The sequence below is a fragment of the Bos grunniens genome, chromosome 3, assembly GCF_055505025.1.
Source record: "Bos grunniens cultivar Pamir isolate PY7600 chromosome 3, Bosgru_T2T1.0, whole genome shotgun sequence".
Lineage (NCBI taxonomy): Eukaryota > Metazoa > Chordata > Mammalia > Artiodactyla > Bovidae > Bos > Bos grunniens.
In genome coordinates this window covers 78,320,413-78,343,529 of record NC_141167.1, presented here as the reverse complement: position 1 = coordinate 78,343,529, position 23,117 = coordinate 78,320,413, and the positions used below count along the sequence as shown (strand labels likewise).

At 38.2% G+C, this 23,117-nt stretch overlaps 1 protein-coding gene across 2 annotated transcripts in view; it reads right to left on the bottom strand.

Annotated features, from left to right (window-relative positions):
• Window positions 1-23,117, bottom strand: part of RTCA (RNA 3'-terminal phosphate cyclase) — a 28,119-nt gene that overhangs the window by 4,388 nt on the left and 614 nt on the right. The window contains exons 3-9 of one of the 2 annotated variants that reach the window (XM_086391451.1): window positions 21,402-21,545; window positions 16,836-16,959; window positions 13,760-13,818; window positions 10,902-11,043; window positions 10,434-10,558; window positions 9,466-9,524; window positions 727-821 (exon numbers count right to left, since the gene is read on the bottom strand). In XM_086391451.1, the coding sequence (XP_086247577.1) occupies window positions 727-821; window positions 9,466-9,524; window positions 10,434-10,558; window positions 10,902-11,043; window positions 13,760-13,818; window positions 16,836-16,959; window positions 21,402-21,545 (748 nt within the window). Of the gene's footprint in view, window positions 1-726; window positions 822-9,465; window positions 9,525-10,433; window positions 10,559-10,901; window positions 11,044-13,759; window positions 13,819-16,835; window positions 16,960-21,401; window positions 21,561-23,117 lie in introns of both variants that reach the window. The other variant, XM_086391452.1, reaches the window with a different exon arrangement.

Genomic DNA, 23,117 nt, shown 5'->3' with positions numbered 1-23,117 from the left:
AACTGTCTTAAGAAAACTGGTCAAAAAACCTTGAAGAATACTTTTCTAAGCAGACATCTGATTGTGATTAAGGGGAAAAATTGGTAGAAAGGAAAATCTATCAAGACAGTGGACCATAAAAAGACTGCATTTGGAAATATTCATCAGCATTTCTCAACCTGAGTAGATGTGTTAAGTTTGAGAGGTGTATGACATATCTAAGTGGAGACGCTGACAGGCGTAAGGGACACAATGGATATGGAGCTAAGGAGAAAGGCCTGGGCCAATGATACAAATTTAGTAGCTATCAGCATACAGACGGTACTCGAGCGTGAGACTGGAAAAGTTACCTGAGAGACTAAAACAGATAAAAAAAGAGGTGTGAGCTTAAGCACAAGGGCTCTCCAAAATTTAGAAGTTGAGAAGAGGCAAACAACAATAATAATAAACTAGCAAAGGGACTAGAATGTATGGCTAGCGAGATAGGTAACAGTATTTCAGAAATCAAGAGAAGAAAGTATTTCAAGAATGAAAGAGTGCTCGGTGTGCCCAATGCTACAGCCAGGTTGAGTAAGATGAAAACTGAAATTTGTGGTATATAAATTCTAGAATAATACTTTAAAAATGTGCTGAATTAGAACATACCAATCACTGTCTGAAAGTCAATGACTAAAATTTATATTCAATCTAACTGCCCAATATTCAAATCTAACAGGCTTGGAGGTTTTTATCCTAAAGTGTCATTACCTGGTCTTGCAGATACTCATCCACAGCACCACCATGTCTAAGATTTGCTAACAGCATTTCAGCAGCTTCAATTCCAACCTTGTCTGCATTAACACCTGCAACAGGCACAATGTAAAAAAAAATTTAATTAATTACTAAGAGGCAAAAAGTTTCACATATCCCAGTTAGCACCGGCATAACATCTTTTAGGCCTCTGAACTCACCCATTGCAACTTTTAGGATAAGATCTTCATGTACTGAATCTTCTGAGAGCTAAGCATATGCAAATACTTTATTAAATGGACCAGTGAGGGGGGGTGGGGGAGGAGAACAGGCCTTGGCCCTGTTTAAGAAGTACTAATTATAAAATCAATTTATATGATACCCTATAATACTCTATAATACTATGCTTGATTTTAAAATTTTAAATTCACAATTCATATATATTATAATTGGTCTGCAGGCAATTCTATTAGAACTAAAGGATTTTTTAAAAGTTCAGATAATTTTCACCTAAGAAAGAGGAGATAAAGATTCTCAGGTTAAATATACAAAGTTTTATTCTTTTAAGATTCGAACAAGTATTACCTTATTTGTTTCTTAGCAGCACTGACAGCCTGTAGGACCTTAGTTCCTTGACCAGGGATGGAACCCAGGCCCTGGAAGTTCTAACCACTGAACTGCCAGGGAATTCCCTGGTATTACCTTATTTTAAAAATAAGAATATTTATTCCATTGTTCTCCTTCCTGCTTCTCTACATATACCACAAATATCTGGTACAATGCTAAATACAAAATAAATCCATCAAATGTAGTGGAATGTCAGATGATTCTTTTTATTTACTTTAAATTAAAAGAACCCTATGGGCTTCCCTGCTGGCTCAGTGGTAAAGAATCCACCTGCCAGTGCAGGAGACATGGGTTCGAACCCTGGGCTGGGAAGATCCCCTGGAAAAGGAAATGGCAATCCACTCCAGTATTCTTTCCTGGGAAATCTCATGAACAGAGGAATTTGGTGGGCTGTAGTCCATGGGGTCACAAAAGAGTCCGACACAATTTAGCAACTAAGCAACAAGAACAAAATTAACCCTTGGCTGCAAATGAAAATGGCTTTTGAAAAATGAGAATGTGGTTCATTTTTATTTTATATTTGGAAATTCACCAAACCAAATACATGTTTTGATAAAACGTCGCAGAAAATAGAAATCAAATTTTAACCATTTTTTCCCTTACATAAGTCATTATAACAATGTAATACATTAAACTATCCTTATAACATTAATCAATCATTTACATGACTGAATGAAATGGTTTGGAACATGTATGAATCTTGACTTTCTGGTAAACGACTCTGCCTCTTCCGTATCTTCTTCTAGATGTAAATAGAGATGATAATACCTTAGTTGCAAAGTTGTTAAAATCAGAGATAATATTTACAAAGCTTCTAATTTCAAGACTAGTTCATAATAAGCTATTAATAAGAATAGTTACTATTGATAACACACATGATGCTATGTATGTACCATACTAAGTGACAGAAACTGGTTCCTTAGCTAAGGAGGCACCAAAAAAACAGAGGTAAGTGCTAAGCTTATGGTATTAACTATATATCCAATGAGAGTTCAGAAAAGGAAATTATAAGTTCCAGAATAATTTGAGAATGTTTCATGAAGCAGGAAAGGACTTCAAGGACTTGAGTCATTGAAGAACAGCTAAAATTTCCATGGAGTACAAAAAGAAGAAGGAAGCAATTCCTGGCTTTGTAGTACTAGAGAACAGTAGTTGCACTAAGGTTTCTCAAGGTTTCTCTGCCAAGTGGCAAACTATTTCTCAGAGCCATGCACATTCCTTCCCACCCAGCTGTCTTGACAGTGAATGATGCTATGAATGGACCTACAACATTACCAGCTATTAGTAGCAGTCTACGGTAACTGAGCAAAATGAAGTAAATAAGAGAATTTTTTTTATTAGTACTGTGTTCTAAATAAAAGAGCAAAATCCTCATTTCTTTGGAAAACCTAAGGTTTTTCTGACAAATACTCTTCTGGCATTTTAGAGGTTTCTTAATATGGCCTCAATTTTGACAGCTTATAACAAATTAAAAAAATATTCAATGATTTGAGGTTTCTTCTAGCTTATTAAAAGGACAAAACTGAACAGAGAAAGCCAAAGGACTGACTACAGCATCAGAGACATGCTCTGAATTACTACATATATTAAAGGAGGAAAAGAAAGTGCTTACTATAAACTAGTAGTGTCCATACATAAGAAACAAGATTGACAAGCCAGAGGTATAATTCATCTTAGCAGATTGATTTGTCCCATAGTAAAGTACAGAACTAACTGAAAGATGAGTGGTCAACAAATCACACAGATATTCAACAATGTGAAAACATATATTCTGTCCATATTGCAATCATATAAATGTGGAAACAATTCTTGTATGTAGATAATGGTCTGATCTCATTTTTCAGTTAAGGAAAGCAGAGTCACCACGTAACATAATTGCAAACATAGGAACAACTTAGGTTTTCTTGCTCTCGATTTAGTGCTCTGTTATAATACACTGCATCTATCTAAAACTGCTAAGATTTTTTCAAAAAAAAATAAAAAAAAAATAAAAAAACCCTCAAATCTCACCTTTGCAACAGGATTAAAGAAAGTTATAGCTGGAAGGATTTCAGAGATTCTTCAGACTAAGTAAGTCTCTCACTCAACAGATAAAGAAACTAAGATCAAAATAGTTTTAGTAACTGAGACAAGGACAAAAATATGACTCGTTACAACTTACTGCTTGTAACATATATGGTGGTGTGGACAACCAGCCAGTGTTGCTTCTGGTTATAATGCTTAAACATTAGGATTCAGAGTCCGATAATTTTCTAGTTAATTTAAATCAGAAATAAAAAGAGATCTAGATATTGGGAGCCATGACATTCTCTTGAGACCTCTTAATATATAGACTACCTACCAGGTGGTTCTGGAGAAGGAAATGGCAACCCACTCCAGTATTCTCACCTAGAGAATCCCATGGGCAGCGGAGCCTGGTGGTCTACAGTCCATGGGATTGCAAGAGTCAGACACGACTTAGCGACTAAACCATCACCCCCAGGTAGCTCAGTGGGTAAAGAATCCTTTTGCAGTACAGGATATGCAGGTTCGATCCCTGGGTTGGGAATATCCTCTGGAAGGGGTATGGAATCCCACTCCAGTATTCTTGCCTAGAAAATCCCACAGATATAGGAGCCTAGTGGGTTACAGTCCACAGGGTCACAAAGAGTCGACATGACTGAAGCTACTGAGCAGACACACCGAGAGAGAAGACCCGAAGGTATCTCTGCATTTGCTAGTTACATCCCATTTAACTTGAGTGCCTGACTGGACACAAGGGCAGGCACCAGGAGTTAGGCAACTTCAGCAAGTAAGCAACTCTATCTTCTAATCCCTCCCACCACTGTAACTCTAAAAATAAGAACTGTGCGTTCTATATGCGTATTATCCATCATATGACAAAGTTTAAAAAATGCTGATGAAATATTAGGAAAGAAAATTTTTCTGGGCTGGTAGTAGAGTTAATTCAAAGTATTGCTGATAACAGAGCAACGATCCCTTTATGATATCATTGCAACATATCTAAAACTATCATCCACACTGGCAAACTAACTCTACCTCCCATATTCACAAAGTTGTAAATGTTTCCAGGTACACAAGCTAGAAATCAAGGTCATTACACTGCCTCCCTCACCTTCCATATCCAGCTGATCACCAGTCTATTCACCCTCCTAAATACCCTTGTATCAGTACTCATCTCTCTAGCCTTAGTCATTGCATTCCTTGGTGTATAGGCCCTCATTTCTGATCTGAACTGATATAACAGATTTGTCTTCCTGACTCCACTATGTTTTCCCTCTAATCTGCTACACAGCTACTTACTTTCCAAAGACCTGGTCTTATATCCCTTCTTAAAATATCTGTTTTCAGGATGAAACCCAAACTCCTTTATAAGCCCTATAAAGCTCTTCAAAATCGTGACCTCTCTAATCTCATCTCTGTTCCTCCCTGTTCCAGATCCTCTACTCATCACTTATATCTGTAGTTGCCAAAACAACATCAGCCCTTTCCTTTGTCCTCTTCTTTAGCTCTCCCCAGCCTTTTTTTTTTGGCCACTCCACATAGCGTAAGCGATCTTAGTTCCCAACCAGGGATCAGACTCATAATTGAACTCATGCCCCCGCAGTGGAAGCACTGAGTCTTATCCACTGGACCACCAGGGAAGTCCCAGCTCCCACTTTTCTATCCGGCTAACTTCTACTTCTCTACAGAACCCACTGGAGGATCACTGAACAGCACAAGACAGATTTGGGATCACTCAGTCCCCAAAGAATTAGCTGTTCTTCTGTGTTCCCAGGTGCCCTGGAGATAGAACAATCACAGCACTGGTCTGTCTCCTCTGCCAGACTAAGCCAGGCAGCAGAAATGGTGGTTCTCACTTCTGAATCCTTCATTTACAGTACCTAGCAGGTCTTGATACTCAAGGATAATACAAACTAAACTCACATTTCACTCAGTGCCTGCCAAGCACGGTACAATTTCTGACATATGGGCTCCTAGTCTCTGTTTTATATTTTGCATTATCACCACCCATGTTGATTCCTCACTGCACCTAACAAGTAATGAATATACACTACATATATAGTCTTGATCACTATTTCTCAAATTTTATTATACCTTAGAGAGCTTATACAACAAATTTTTGGGCCCCAAAGAGTCTGGTTTCATACAGATGAGGTGGGCCCCAGAACTAGTATTTCCAGCAAACTCCCAGATGATGCTGATATGCTACCTGTCTGCCAACCACACACTGAATAGCACAGTTTTAAACAATTCATTTATGTCTGATCAACCAAATATGTTGATTTTACCTACTCTATTACACTGGTTAAATGTGACACCCAACTACTGTCTAGATCTCCAACTGAGCAGATTAAAATTACCTAAATTTGTGTATTCAGCAGTAATAATGTAGTTAAATGGCATGAGTGTAAGCATCTTTTAAAGATGTTATCAAGTAGGAAAAAAGCAATCAACTACCACACAAATAATGAGGAGTTCAACTATTAATAGAAGGAAATGGCAACCCACTCCGGTGTTCCTGCCTGGGAAATCTGATGGACAGAGGATCCTGGTGGGCTACAGTCCATGAGGTCACAAAGAGTCAGACACGACTGAGCAACAGAACACACACACACACACAATAGCAAAAGTAACTTTAAATACTAACAGATGCATACATGCATCTCCCCTCCCAAATATACGAAATACTACAGAAATTTCCCTTTCACAAAAACATTCAGTATTTTGAAATCAACACTGTAATAACTGATGCAGGGAAGAATCATCAGATGTTAAAACCACTGGAGGAAAGTTGTACTGATATAGAATAATCAGATAGTCTCAAAGTATTATCCCAGAGTATTTATGAATTATAATACAAAGGGAAAAGGGGAAATTTCCTGGTGGTTCAGGGGTTCGGACTCCACGATTTCACTACAGTGGCAAAAACAATAAAAAGAAGAAGGGGAAGAAAAAAGGGAGAAACCTTTGTAGCAGACAGACCTGGAGGACACCACCATAACAAGTGACCACAATCTGCTTTACTGATAAAGGACAGACTGACCTTATGAGCACCTTGATGTGATTTAATGACTCAGCTATAAAGAAACTGCCCACAACGCAGGAGACCCAGGAGACATGACTTTGATCCCTGGGTTGGGAAGATCCCCAGGAGGAAGAAATGGCAACTCACTCCAGTATTCTTGCCTGGAAAATTCCATGGACAGAGGAGTCCATGGGGTTGCAAAGAGTGTGACATGACTGAGCACTCACTCATTCACTGATGTGATAGAGTAGAATATATACAAAATCACCTGTGCAAGAGTCTTACTAAAAATGTTTAACCTGAATAAATCTAATCATGAGATAATCAGACAAAGTCACATAATGGAAAATCCTGTAAGAAAATGGGTTGGAGTTTTCAAAATGTAAATATCATGAAAGGGGAAAAAAAAAGGCAAAGAAACTATTCTGCAGTTAAAAAAGAAACTAAACAGACATGATAACCAATGCTGTGTGTGCTCAAAAACAAGCAAAACAAAACATCTCAAATTGTTCTAAAGAATATTTTGGAGGCAACTGGTTGTGTCTAAATATAACAGACAGATTCTTTAGGTATAAAAATGGTAATGGGGGATTTCAGTGGTTAAGACTTTGCACTTCCAAGGGAGGGGGTGCGGGTTAAACCCCTGGTTCAGGAAACTGAGATTCCCACAAGCAGCACAGCACAGTCAAACAATTAAAGAAAAAAAAAAAGTGGCATGTGATGATGCAGGTATTATTCTGTGGATGAACACACTGCAGTATTCAGCGGGGAAACTGGGTACCTGCAACCTTTCACAGACACGGTTCAGAAACACACAACATGTAGCTAAATATTCATAACCAGTGTATCTAGGAAGGCAGTGTATGGACATTCACTAATCATTCAACTTTTCTGTAAGACTGAAACTTTTCAAACTATAAAGTTGGAGGAAACACTTAAAATTTAACTGACTCTAAAACAGAACCAGTTAACCATATCCAAAGTGCCTGAAAAACTATGGACGAAGGTTCGTGACATTGTACAGGAGGCAGGGATCAAGACCATCCTCAAGAAAATGAAATGCAAAAAAGGTTAAAATGGCTGTCTGAGAAGGCCTTACAAATAGCTGTGAATAGAAGCAAAGCGAAAGGTAAAGAAGAAAAGGAAAGATACACCCATTTGAATGCAGAGTTCCAAAGAATAGCAAGGAGAGATAAGAAAGCCTTCCTCAGAGATCAATGCAAAGAAATAAAGGAAAACAATAGAATGGGAAAGACCAGAGATCTCTTCAAGAAAATTACAGATATCAAAGGAACATTTCATGCAAAGATGGGCTCAATAATGGACAGAAATGGTAGGCACCTAACAGAAGCAGAAGATATTAAGACGAGGTGGCAAGAATACACAGAAGAACTGTACAAAAAATATCTTCACAACCCAGATAATCACAATGGTGTGATCACCAACCTAGAGCCAGACATTCTGGAATGTGAGGGCAAGTGGGCCTTAGAACCATCACTACAAACAAAGCTAGTGGAGGTAATGGAATTCCAGTTGAGCTATTTCAATCCTAAAAGATGATGCTGTGAAAGTGCTACATTCAATATGCCAGCAAATTTGGAAAACTCAGCAGTGGCCACAGGACTGGAAAAGGTCAGTTTTCATTCCAATCCCAAAGAAAGGCAATGCCAAAGAATGCTCAAACTACTGCACAATTGCACTCATCTCACATGCTAGTAAAGTAATGCTCAAAATTCTCCAATCCAGGCTTCGGCAATACGTGAACCGTGAACTTCCAGATGTTCAAGTTGGATTCAGAAAAGGCAGAGGAACCAGAGATCAAATTGCCAACATCCACTGGATCATCAAAAAAGCAAGAGAGTTCCAGAAAAATATCTACTTTGCCTTTATTGACTACGCTAAAGCCTTTGACTGTGTGGACCACAACAAACTGTGGAAAATTCTTCAAGAGATGGGAATACCAGACCACCTGACCCGCCTCCTAAGAAACCTGTATGCAGGTCAAGAAGCAACAGTTAGAACTGAACATGAAACAACAGACTGGTTCAAAAGTGGGAAAGGAGTCCATCAAGGCTGTATATTGTCACCCTGCTTATTTAACTTGTATGCAGAGTACATCATGAGAAACGCTGGGCTGGATAAAGCACAAGCTGGAATCAAGATTGCCAGGAGAAATATCAATAACCTCAGATATGCAAATGACACCACCCTTACGGCAGAAAGCGAAGAAAAACTAAAGAGCCTCTTGACAAAAGTGAAAGAGGAGAGTGAAAAAGCTGGCTTAAAACTCAACGTTCGGAAAACTAAGATCATGTCATCCAGTCACATCACTTCATGGCAAATAGATGGGGAAACAGTGGAAACAGTGACAGACTTTATTTTGGGGGGCTCCAAAATCACTGCAGATGGTGACTGCAGCCATGAAATTAAAAGACGCTTGCTCCTTGGAAAAAAAGTTATAACCAACCTAGACAATAGTATTAAAAAAGAAGAGACATTACTTTGCCAACAAAGGTCCGTCTAGTTAAAGCTATGGTTTTTCCAATAGTTATCTATGGATGTGAGAGTTGAACTATAAAGAAAGCTGAGCACCAAAGAATGGATGCTTTTGAACTTGGTGTTGGAGAAGACTCTTGAGAGACCCTTGGACTGCAAGGAGATCCAACCAGTCCATCCTAAAAGAAATCCGTCCTGAATATTCACTGGAAGGACTGATGCTGAAGCTGAAACTCCAATACTTTGGCCACCTGATGTGAAGAACTGACTCATTTGAAAAGACTGTGATGCTGGGAAAGATTGAAGGCAGGAGGAGAAGGGGAAGACAGAGGATGAGATGGCTGGATGGCATCACCAACTCAATGTTCATGAGTCTGAGTAAACTCCGGGAGTTGGTGATGGACAGGGAGGCCTGGCGTGCTGCAGTCCATGGGATCACAAAGAGTCAAACACAACTACGTGACTGAAGTGAACTGAATTGAACCATTTCCTTTTTAACTTGTCATCCATAATTCTATAATATTCTAATCCTGACAGATAATTAAAGAATGATTAAAGAATTGTACACCAGAACTGGGAACAGTGTGCCCTTCATTTATCTGTACCTCGTTTACCAAGCGACGATCCAGCAAACAGACAGCCAGTGGACGTCTCGGCAATGATGCTGTATAAGGGAAAAACAGTATTACTATCTGTGCTATAAATATTCTAGTATTACATGTAAATACAACACAGGAGAACAGTGACTGTTAAATACACAGCATTAGATCTGGCTAGGATATTGCAAAAGTGAAATTCTTCATACAGAGAGCAACATGATTAGCGTTCTCCATCGTCATCAGGGCATTAGTATCTTTCAGCACTTCTAACAAGAAGTCACACCAGATTCTGATTCACACACAGGTAAGGAATGGTCTTCCCAGAAATCATGTCATCAGCACTAAGTGACACCATTTCAGAGGCATGCTATACTGATAATCTTAAATGTAAATGTGTTTCTACAGAGATGTTTGGTTTTCTTTTATATCAATAGTTTTCAGAACAGTATTATATGCAGAAAATGCATTTACTTTAAACTCCTTAATAGAAGCTATGAAAAAGAGTTTAAAAGTTAAATATTCACAAAAGATAGTTTTATTCTTTAAAAATATTAAAGGATTTTTATAACACTTAATAACTCCTAATGGGAAAATATACAATATTTCTTTTCTAAGTCAACCTTTGCTACATCTAATATTTACTTGTAAACTGAATTCACACTTGAGATACAGAAAAGCAACTGGAAATATTTCTCATAGGATAATCTTCAAAGGCTAACTTCTGATTAGCTTAAACATTTAAGCTCACTATATAAACAAAAAGGCTCTGATAGTGTAGTAAAAAGTAAACCATCCTCAGAAAAAAATTCAGAATAAAATTATCATAATTCATCATACTGTGGTTTTAGGTAAGAATATTCTTAAAAAATATGCCTTAAAACTACAAATTTTAAAATGACAAACATTTTATCAAAATAGGATAACTATTTCAGGGTGCCCTCAACCAACATCCAGGAAAAAGTATATTGTCTCACATTATTCCATTTCCATTGCCAAAAGCTTGGTCTTTAGGTTCCTGAACAGGCTGGATGTTAACATACAGATCCCTAATCTCCTTCCTGATGCATCTTACGGCTGCCGCCGCCATATCTTTTGCTACCTATTTTGGTAAGACAAAAAAATAGAATAAATTAATAATTATTTTGACAGCTGCTTTCAAGCCTTCAAAGACAGAGAATTAATCATTTTTACATGCATCATATAAAAACTCAATTTTAAAAAGTAAGCACAGAATTTTAAGAAAAACTTTCAATGAAAAGATTTAAAAATTATCTCAATAATTTCAAAATTTAGATGATATAATGCTTATCAAGACAAACACATACTTCTAAGATCATCTAGACAACTTTATTTTTTGATACCTTATTTTATTTTTTTATTGGAGTATAGTTGATTTACAATGTTGTGTTACTTTATACAGTAAAGTGAATCAGACAACTTACTTTAAATGGCAAAACACCAGCAACAAAAGCTCTTCCATATATCTTAGTCACACAGCCACGGTCAGTTAAATTTATTGGGCTCAACTGTTTAACTGGCGACATTCGGACAATCACTTCACCACCTCCCTTTGGGTAGTAGCCCCTGTGAAAAGTATGATAAAACACATAAACTGACTGCATGACAAAAAAATAAAGCTCAATATTTACAATAAAATAACATGTGGGTAATACCAACTATATAATTCATGTTTTACATTTCTAAATAATGTTTTAGATTTGTGCTTTCCCATATGGTAGACTCAGGGCTTGTTGTTGTTTAGTTGCTAAGTCATGTCCAACTCTTTGTGACCCCATGGATTGTAGCCCACCAGGCTCCTTAGTCCATGGGATTTCCCAGGCAAGAAAGACTCCAGTTCATGTGACTATTTAACCCATTATTGACCAGAGATATGTTAATCCATCTTTTGTTACCAGAACAGTATTGACCAGAGGCCTATCAATTCATTTTAGAGAGTGATACAATTAACATCAGTGTGTGAAGCTGTTAGAGCTTAAAACTGATGAAGGGTTCATTATACAACTTGTGATGGTTGTTATCATTCACATTTTGCTCCATTAAGCTTTTGTTTCTACCCTATGAATATTATACATGTAAATTTTTTGAAAATGACATATCATGAAATTTTGAGTGAAAAATTTTTTGGTAAATTTTATGCAGATACTTTCTCTGACTGTCCACATGACATATACACTAGTGTCTCAGAAGAGGATAGTTGCTCAGAATAGAGTTCTGATTCAGACAATGTGAATATCAGACAAAAGCCAATAAATAATCTTAGTGATTCATTCTGATACAGAAAATGAAAATGAAACTCCTGGTGCTAGAGAATGCTCCTTTGCTTCTACAGAAGAGTGGACTGCAGACAACATTTCACAAAAACTAGAAGACTCAACAGGTGTGTCAGGTGTAACTACTGAATGTAATAGCCCACGAAATGTTAGTAAAATAACAAAATTAATTTTTATCCAGCCAAAATAAAAACTGCCAGCCACAGGTGTTAGGTTTCTACAAAAATCCCTGGTCAATAATGAGCTAAAATTATGTATTTATTTTCTTTGCCACACATAAAGACTTGAGGGGATCTTAGCTCCTCATCCAGGACTGAACCTGTGCCCTCAGCAGTTAAAGTGAAGAGTCCTAACCACTGGACTGCCAGAAAATTCCTTATTTAAATTTAATAAAATTTAAAACTCAGCTCCCCAGTCCAACTAGCCACCTTTCAAGTGCTCAACAGTCATATGTAGCAAATGATTATCATCCTGGACAGACAGGGAACAATTCCCTTAGTGCAGAAAATTCTATTCAGGGACTTCTCTGGTGGTCCAGTGGCTAAGACTCCATGCCCTCAATGCAGGGGGACTCCATGCCCTCAATGCAGGGGGCTGGGGTTCAGTCCTTGGACGGGGAACTAGATCCCACATGCCACACCTAAAAGATCTAACATCCCACAACTAGGACCCGGGACAGCTAAATGAAGAAGAAGGTTCTATTCAATCAGTGCTGTTTTAGAATAAAAGCTACTTAATGATAGCAGCTTGGTCTATTTTCTTCTTGCTATATTCCAGTGCCCTAAAACAATGTCTGGCACATTATAGGTGCTCAATAAATATATGATGAATATTTAGTAGCTGAACCATTAATAAAATTTTGCTGTTGCTGCTGCTACTGCTAAGTCGCTTCAGTCATGTCCGACTCTGTGCGACCCCATAGACGGCAGCCCACCAGGCTCCCATCCCTGGGATTCTCCAGGCAAGAACACTGGAGTGGGTTGCCATTTCCTTCTCCAGTGCATGAAAGTGAAAAGTCAAAGTGAAGTCGCTCAGTCATGTCCGACTCCTAGCGACCCTATGGACTGCAGCCTACCAGGCTCCTCCATCCATGGGATTTTCCAGGCAAGAGTACTGGAGTGGGGTGCCACTGCCTTCTCTGAATAAAATTTTGACTCACATTACTTACTTTGTCCAGAAGATGCTAAGAACACATAGATAAGAATGACAATACTCCTATCCACAAAGAACTCCCCATCTGGTAAGATGGGCTTCACGTGTAACTAGAACACATGTCAGGCTGTGAAGAGGACTAAAACAGAGGTGCAACTATGAATTCCAACTGAGGCACAATCACTGACAATTCACACAAGAAATTACAAGTTTCATTTTCAAGAGATACAGAATTTCCAAGTTTTAGAAGGGGAAGAAAAACATGAACAAAAGTATGGGAGTCTGAAGGTACAAAGTATATTTAGGGAATGGCAGCAATCATGTAGTTAGAATACATGGTATGCTGAAAGGAGGGGAGGGAGAATATAGCTAGAAAGGTAAACTGGAATAAGACTGCAAAACACTTAAATGCCACACCAAGAACCAAGAAATGTGGCCTTGCTACTCTGTGGCAGAAGGCAAGCCTTATAAGAGAAATAACCTGAATGCCCAATGTGTCTCCTAGGAAAAGAATTCTGGTTGCATGGTGGAAGAGAAGCCCCTTCAGGACCCTGCAGTTCCCCACTCCAGGAGTCTGCACACAGTGAGCACCCAGTCTGCGCCCGACACAGATAACTCCACACTGGGTGCAGCCATTCCCTCAAAAAATATTCTGCCAAAACAAACATCAAACATAGCATGCAGCTGCTTCCAAGTACCCATACCCCTGCTGTTTATTGTTTTAAGCCACAAAATACTATTATTTCCTACAAAAAATGTATTAAATGGACTACAGAAAGACAGTTCTCCAGGATCTAACTTTTCCACTATTTTCAGCACAAGTAATGGGTCAGAGGGTTAAGAAATAAGCACCTTACCTCATTTTAATGTCACAATTAAATGTGAAACCAAATTTTTCAACAATTGGCTTGAAAACCTGAAAAATCAATTTATTGTTAAATACCAGTATTTGCTGATTCAACAAGTATACTTAGTAAACAAATGTGCTCCGTACTGAGGTTATAATGAGGCACAGTAGATAAACATTGATATAAAAATGTGAAGGCTAATTCTATTTTTTAAATAAAATAAATGACATGCAGCTAAAATTAGAAGTTTAACATTTAACTAATAAGGGCTGTGCAAGCCTATTTAATGAGGAAAAAAAAAAATAACAAAACCCAGAACTCAGGATTCTTGATCCTTGCAGTTTTACTTCAGAAGCCATTTCCTAACCTTAATGTAACGTACCATAAGAAATCTGGGGTGCTGAAAAGCATTCCATCCTGTTCTCTCAATTTTTTTTATACAGTTGAAATTTCACTACATATACAATATTTTATCCTTTTTCCCTCATTTAACATTATAAATAAAAGCATTTCCCAACATCATAAAATATTCCTCCTAAAAAATTTGAATGATTACATGGCAATCCAGCATAATTTATATAACCATTCTCCAAGTTTTCATTATTATATAACTATATATATAACAATAATTATAGTACACAGCACCCTGCTCTAATACCTTTAACATTATCTTTTGCTGCATTTTATAATGTTTAATTAGGGTCATTTCCTTAAAGTGAAATTGCTAGGTGAACAGAGATTAATTTTCATTATATATCCCATCAAACTGAATTTTCAAAGACTATAACATCTATTAAAATGGAAAAAAAAAATTAAAAGCTGAGAATATCAAGTGCTGGGAAGGATGAAAAACAGCTAAAACTCCCCTACAGTGTTGGTGAAAATGCAAAACAACGAAGCCACCTTGGATGCCAAAACAATCTGGCAGTTTCTCATCAAGTCAGACATAAATTCACTGTTACAACTGAGCAAATCCTCTGTAGCTGTTTACCCAAGAGAAACCAAAACTGATGTCCAGATGAGAAACCTGGATGTGTTTACAGTAACTTTACTCGTAAGTGCAAAAAACTGGAAATAGTCCAAATGTCCTTCAACTGATGAACAGATAAACATCCATATAATAGAACACTATTTAGCTTTTACTGCTGATACAAGCAACATGGGTAACTCTCGGATGTATTTTTTAATTTATTTAAGTAGAGCTGATTTACAATGCTGTGCTAATTCCTAGTATACAGCAGTGATTCAGTTATATGTGTATATATATATATATGCATTCTTTTTCATATTCTTTTCCACTATGTGTATCACAGGATATTGGATATAGTTCCCTGTGCTATACAGTAAAACCTTGTTGTTTATCAATTCTACATATAACAATTAGCATTTGCTAATCCCAAGCTCCCAATCCATCCCTCCTCCACTCTCCTCCCCCTAAACAGATGCTATTATAACTGAAAAAAAAAAAAGACTCAAAAGACTATATATACAGTATTATTCCTTTATATGACACTCTGAAAAAAGGCAGAACTATGAGACAACAGATCACTGATTGCCAGGGCCAGAGGGGGTGGGACTGACTAGAAAGAGGGATAAGGGAATTTTTTTACAGTAATTCTCTATCATCATTGTGGTGGCAGATTCACAACCATACATCAGAAATCAAAGAACCTCACATTAAGAAAGGTGAGTTCTAGTATAAATAACTACACCTTAATAAACCTAGGGGAAAATGATGATACCACCTTCCCCTCCCACAAGTTATATAAGCATGCCAATACTGAATTTTACTTTCTAAAAATTCATAATCAAAATATGGGAGTTATTTAAAAAAATTTTTTTTATTATGGTAGGAACATTTAACCTGAGCTCTTACTCTCTCAACGCATTTTTATGAGTACAACATAATACTGTTGACAAAAACTTACAATGTGTACAACAGATCTCTAAAGCGTATTCATCTTACTTAAGTGAAAATTTATCCACATTGATTATTAACTCCCCAGTTTCCCTCTTCCACTAGTAACCATTCCATTCTTTGAGTCCATAACTTAACTTCTTTTGCTATCTTATGTAAGTGGAATCATGTCAGTAACTGTCTTTATCTGACTGCCTCATTTCACATAGCACAACATCCTCAAGGTTCCACTGTGCTGTCACATAATCTAGAATTTCTTTTTTAATGCTAGTCATCCACTGTACATACATAACACATTTTTTAAAATTTCTAATAATACTTTATTTACAAGGACAAGTAGTGGGCCAGATAGACAGATAAATAGGGATAAAGGTATATCCCTAGCTTTATTCCCTATATTCCCATGGATACATAAAAATAGTAAATGTATAGACAGAAAATCTGTTGAAGAAAATTTAAAGAAATAAACTATTAACAGTGGCTACTACCTTCAGAGACTATCTTTCAGTGTGCATACACTACTTCTTTAAATAAATGTTTTCTAATATGTTTTCTGTATGCCTCGTTTTTTATATTCTTTCATCTGTCGATGGACATTTAGGTTGTTTCCACATCTTGGCTTTTATGAATAGTGTTGCAATGAACATGGGAATGCTAATAGCTCTTGGAGATCCTGATTTCAACTCTTTTGGATAATACCTAGTGGGACTGCTGGATTATATGGTAGTTTCCTTTTTAATATTTTGAGGAACCTCCATGCTGTTTTCCATGATGGCTGCACCATTTTGTATTCCCATCAACCGTGTGCAAAGGTTCCAATTTCTTCATATCCTCACCAATCCTGTCAAACATAGCATTTAATTCTTGAGTTTTTCTTCCAAATTATAATCCCTGTATTCAGAAAATAACTTATATGATAAGTAAAATATGGTATATGCATTATAAATAATCTAATGTACATGAGGTTTTTAAAGAATTCACTATGAACACTGTCCTAAGATATAACACACAATCTAAAATTATCCTCTCCCACAATAGAACCAGACTCCATTAAGAAATAAAGAGGTATGTACACAAAAACACTCAGGATGTATTTAAACAGAGAATGGAGTTTGAGAAGACTATATGAGATCCTCTTAGTTGGTCAGTAGTAACAAAAGCTCTTACCATGGCTGTGTAATCAATCTGTGGTGCCATTTCAGCATTAGTCCCACCTTTCAAACGGAGTTCTGATGGACAAGCAGCAAAGAGAACACAGGGCATTGAGACCTGCATCAAGAGGCAGACACTCCTAAGGAGAAGGCAGAACAGGCTTAGATGTGTTTTCATTTTGAAGTCTCAAGAAAGAGACATTACTACATATTACCATCAGCTGAAGCACAGACAAATGACATGCTGCTGCTAAGTCACTTTAGTCGTGTCCGACTCTGTGCGACCCCATGGACTGCAGCCTACCAGGCTCCTCCGTCCCTGGGATTTTCCAGGCAAGAGTACTGGAGTGGGGTGCCATTGCCTTCTCAACAACTGACATGCCCTCAACTTTAAAGTTAAAAGACACTCCCACTGACTGAATGATAACATCCTAAATCTTAAAAGAAAGCTTGATATTTCACAATAGAAGGAACTGGCCTTAAATAATAAGCAAATCTGGGTTTGAATCCAATACTAAATATATTAGCTATATGACCTTTGTTGTTGTTTAGTTGCTAAGTCATGTCCGACTCTTTTGCAACTCCATGGACTGTTAGCCCACCACGTTCTTCTGTCCATGAGATTTCCCAGGCAAGAATACTGGAGCGGGTTGCCAGTTCCTTCTCCCAGGGATCTTTCCCTCCCAGGAACTGATCCTGCATCTCCGGCACTGCAGGTGGATTCTTTACCACTGAGCCACCATGGAAGCCCACTGTGTGATTGCAGGTTAAGTTCTAATACTTTTGTTTATATTACAAATAAATTAAAAAGAATTAAAAATAAAAGCATCTTTACAATGTTTTTATAAACGGATTCTTAAAAGTAACACTTTATGTAATTGCATTCAAAACTGTCAAGGTCTGCAAATATTCTAATGACTGTACCTGAGTCTCCACCATGCACAAGGGATCATTCCATATATTAAGATAGAGTTCCTACCATCACGGCATTTGTGATAAGACAGAGTAATATTTTAAAGGACTGACAGCCAAATATTTCACATCAAAAAAACTTCTCAGGAGATAATCCTTGCTACAACTCAACTCTGTCTGGTTCTAGAAAGTGAAGTGAAAATCACTCCGTCATGTCCAACTCTGGACTGTAGCCCACAGGCACTTCTGAAATTCTCCAAGCAAGAATACTGGAGTGGTCTGCCATTTCTTCCTCCAGGGGATCTTCCCGACCCAAGGATCGAACCCGGGTCTCCCACATAGTAGGCAGACTCTTTACGGACTGAGCCACCAGGGTAGCTACTGTTTTGGTCCTTAGAATCAAATAATGTGAGAAATCATAAGAAATAATTATAGAATATGTAGCATTTTATGAAATAAAATGGTCATATTTCCTAAAAGAGCTATCATCTCCCTTCTCCAAAGTCAGGAGAAAACAATCATATTAATACACAGACTGCATAGTTTGAAAGGGAATGCCAACATAGCCTCTACATACCAAAAGATAGCCTTCATTTAACTGTCCTATGGGAATGATGCATGGGTACTGAATTATACAGTCTCTATCACTGATATTGTATTTTATTAATTCAGTAAATACTTAACACTGTGTAATGTTAGGCACTGTAAGAGAAATTGCATATAATATAATCCCTCTTTTTAGGAGTTAAGCCTAGGGGCAAGTGAAAAAGACTTGGAAATGTTCAGTTTACCATAAACCATAGGTTTACAACTGCTGAACTTCTGTTTATACCCTCTGAGAAACCCAATACAGTTAAAGTGTTTCTCTTCCACCCAATAAAATCAGAGTCTAAGAAGAGTAAAGAAAACCTTAATTTTAAAAACGTATGGAATTGCAAGGGATTTCCAGGTGGCTCAGTGGTAAGGAATCTGCCTGCCAATGCAGAAGACACAGGTTTAATCTCTTAAATAGGGAAGATCCCCTGGAGGAGGAAATGGCAACCCACCCCAGTATTCTTGCCTGGAGCATCCCATGGACAGAGGAGCCTGGTGGGCTATAGTCCACAGGTTCGCAAAGAGTTGGACATGATTGAGTGACTAAGCACATACACACAAGGAACTGCAAAGACAAAGGTAGACATTTGAAAAAACATAGTACTATAATCACAATTAGGGATGAAAATGCTATAATTCACTTATGTAAGATGTGTTTTGTTGCTAGAAATAAGCTTGTTTTAGTCTACTGAAGGGAAGTGGATTATCAACTTTAAACTCATTTCTCATACATTCTTGTGGATTAGAGGCCAGAAAGTCTAGATTCTAATTCTAGTTCTGACCCTGACTCTATGACCTCTGCGTCTTCATTTTCTCATTCACAAAGTAAAGGAAGGGTTGGAATACATGGTTTCTATCTTCTTTCCTACAGATTCAAAATTCTATGATTCTGTGTTCGCTAAGTTTTAGATAGTTGGCTAACTATAACTTTCCCCTCTTTTTGTACGAAAGAATGCCTGAAATAAGAAAGATACTTCAGTTCAGTTCAGTTACTCAGTCGTGTCCAACTGGTTGTGACCCCATGGACTACAGCATGCCAAGCCTCCCTGTCCATCACCAACTCCTGGAGTTTATCCAAACTCACGTCCATTAAGTCAGTGATGCCATCCAAGCCTCTCATTCTCTGTCATCCCCTTCTCTTCCTGCCTTCAATATTTCCCAGCATCAGGGTCTTTTCAAATGAGTCAGCTCTTCACATCAGGTGGCCAAACTACTGGAGTTTCAGCTTTAACATTAGTCCTTCCAATGAACACTCAGGACTGATTTCCTTTTGGATGGACTGGTTGGACCTCCCTGAAGTCCAAGGGACTCTCAAGAGTCTTCTCCAACACCACAGTTCAAAAGCATCAAATCTTCGCTGCTCAGCTTTCTTTATAGTCCAACTCTCACATCCATACATGACCACTGGAAAAACCATAGCTTTGACTAGATGGACCTTTGTTGGCAAAGTAATATCTCTGCTTTTTAATATGCTGTCTAGGTTGGTCATAACTTTCCTTCCAAGGAGTAAGCATCTTTTAATTTCATGGCTGCAGTCACCATCTGCAGTGATCTTGGAGGCCCCCAAAATAAAGATACTTCAGAATGGTTTAATCCCCTTAAGAAAGTTATCATTTGGTAACCTTCACCTGAGGCCTACGAGAGGCCTTTTTTAACATAAATCTATTCACATCATAACTGAAACCTCAATTGTCACTAAACATTTCCTTAAGCTAAAAAAAATCATAATCTACTGAAACAGTCATTTCTGAAACAAACTGGCATCACATTTACAATACTATTCCTTATTTTATCAAATTTCCTAGTAAATGTATAAGATTTTGGTAAAAAGATGCTGCTTACAATAGCCATCAGCCAATAACACAGAAAACACAAAAACTGTTCTCCATATTTTATCAATAAAAGGAGAGATTTTTGGAAAATAATAAAGGCTCAACTTAATTGTTAAATATCCATTTTTCAATGAGGATAAAAAGAAGATCACATACAAAAATTTCTATATATAGTTGCATAAGTCTCTATTAAGAGGACAAAAATACCTAGACTAAAAGTAAAATATGGTTCATAATTAGCTGCAAACCAAGAACTAAACAGACTACACCACAAAGACTACTTATCACTACAAAGCACAAAAGTACAGGTGCTTTCAGATATTCATTTTCTGAATAACAAAAACTAAAGAAACAAATATGCTATACTATACATGAGAGAAGATGTATAGATGGGGAGTCAGTCACAGACTTTATTTTCTTAGGCTCCAAAAGCACTGTGGATGGTGACTGCAGCCATAAAATTGAAAGTCACTTACTCCTTGGAAGAAAAGCTATGACCAACCTAAACAGCATTTTAAAAAGCAGAGACATCACTTTCCCAGCAAAGGTCTGTATAGTCAAAACTATGGTTTTTCCAGTAGTCATGTATGGATGTGAGAGTTGGACTACAAGGAAAGCTGAGCCCCAAACAATTGATACTTTTGAACCGTGGTGCTGGAGAAGACTCTTGAGAGTCCCTTTGGACTGCAAGGAGATCAAACCAGTCAATCCTAAAGATCAGTCCTGAATATTCATTGGAAGAACTAATACTGAAGCTCCAATATTTTGGCCACCTGATGTGAAGAACTGACTCATTGGAAAAGCCCTGATGCTGGGAAAGACTGAAGGCAGGAGAAGGGGATGACAGAGGATGAGATGGTTAGATGGCATCACCAACTTGATGGACATGAGTTTCAGTAAACTCCAGGAGTTGGTGATGATGGACAGGGAAGCCTGGAGTGCTGCAGTCCACGGGGTTGCAAAGCATCAGACAGACACAACTGAGCGACTGAACTGATATATGAAAGAAAATTCTAGATAGGTACAGTAATAACTACAGTAACAGCTACAATTAATAAGCAATTAGGTATTTGAAACTTTACACAGGACCTCTAACTCTGAAATGTGTTTTATGTCCATTTTAAAAGTGAGGAAACCAAGCTTCAAAGAGGTTAAGCAACTTGTCCAGGAAGTGGTAGTACCTGTATCTGTATCCAGGTCTAATTCAAAAACATATAGTAAAATGGAATGTAAGTGACACATACCCTGCTGTCTTGGTATCTGCTGTGTGGACTCCACCTTTGATCTTCTCTGGTGTAAACGTTATTTCTGTTGAGCCGATTTCTGCCCCCTCCAGTTGCCCATCACACAAATCTCGAATCATTTCCAGTCCAGATAAATGTTGAGGCCTTCAGGTCATAATACTGCATCAAAACGTGTGCATTCAGACTGCCTATATCCCCACACTTTATGACACATTTATAAAACTGCAATGGCAAGAAAACAGCAAGGTCTAACCACAGTAAGTGCCAGAGTGTCCTTCTGGTTTTTTAGGCACCTGGACTACCTGCTGGTAGGTATCTTTTTAAGGGTTCCTTCCACATGTTACTTTAACTATAAACACATATACTGATAATATTGTTGCAAATTAGAAGCAAACAAAAGAGTAAAACTAATAAAACAACCCAAGTGCCATCAGTCTCACTTGCACTTCACTGAGTAATGTACATACCTGTTACGGGCTGAAATGTGATCCTCTAAATTTCATATGCTGAAGTACCTCACAATGTGACTGTATTTGGAAATAGGGCCTTTAAAGAGCTCATTAAGTTAAAAGAGGCAGTCAGAATGAGCCCCAGCCCATTCTCACTGGTGTCCTTACAAAAAGGGAAGATTAAGACACACCAGCAGGGCATATGTACAGAGGCATGAGCACAGGGAAGAGGTGGCGAGAGGCTGATTATATTCAAGGCAAAGAGAGAGGCCTGGAACAGAATCTTCCCTTAGGTCCCTCAGAGAAAACCAACCCTACCAGCACCTTCATCTTGGACTTCCAGCCTCCAAAACTGCAAAAATCAATTTTCAGTTGTTGAGGCCACAGAGTCTGTGGTATTTTGTTATTGCAGCCCTAGAAAACTAATAAAGTACGTAACACAGCCTTAATGAATTAATTTCCCTATTGATGAAATGGGTTACTGCAAACTACTGCCATGACAAAGAGAACTACTGTTCACACGTAGCAGTAACTGCTTTTTAATAATTTCAACATGGAGTCTGAATAAAAAACTAAGAGACAGCTGATCCGCTAGAAGGAAACATATACAAAGTACAAGCACAAAGAAATCAGTTTGGCTTCACCATGACTTAAATTAGTGGTATGCCTAGCTTCCAGATGAAACACGGTCAACTGTCAACATTTTCCCCTCTTCACAACGGATAATCCTCGTCCTATCCACAGCTTCCTAGAGGTCTGAATGAAAGCCGGAAATACGGCATCTCAGGCTCTTTATGAGACTAAAACGTGCGAACGCAGAAAAAGGCCCGGTTTAAAATAGTGGAATTTTTGTTTGGCCCCAGAAGCTGTTCTGCCCTGATCTACCTTGCCGGCTGGTACGAGCTTTCCGAGTACTTGTAATGACCGATGAGGTGGGAAACATTTTAAAATATAACTCATCAGGAAACGAGACAACTTTAGCTAAACAGAGAAAACATGGACCTATTTTCTGGATTTGCTCCTTGAGGCTTTCAAAAGCACCCAAGCCCAGTTACCGAGGTCACAGCACCATCCCTGGGCCGCAGAGTCCTCAATCCTAGGGCAGGGAACTTAGCATCACCATCAGCTCCACGTCCCGCCCGCCTGCCCCCCAACAATGGCCTGTTCCCCGCCACCCACCCTTCAGTCCCAGGGCCTGTCCCTTCCTTTCCCCCAGTCCCCGGCCCTGCGCACCACCCCCTCAACCCTCCAGTCCCTCGGCCTATCC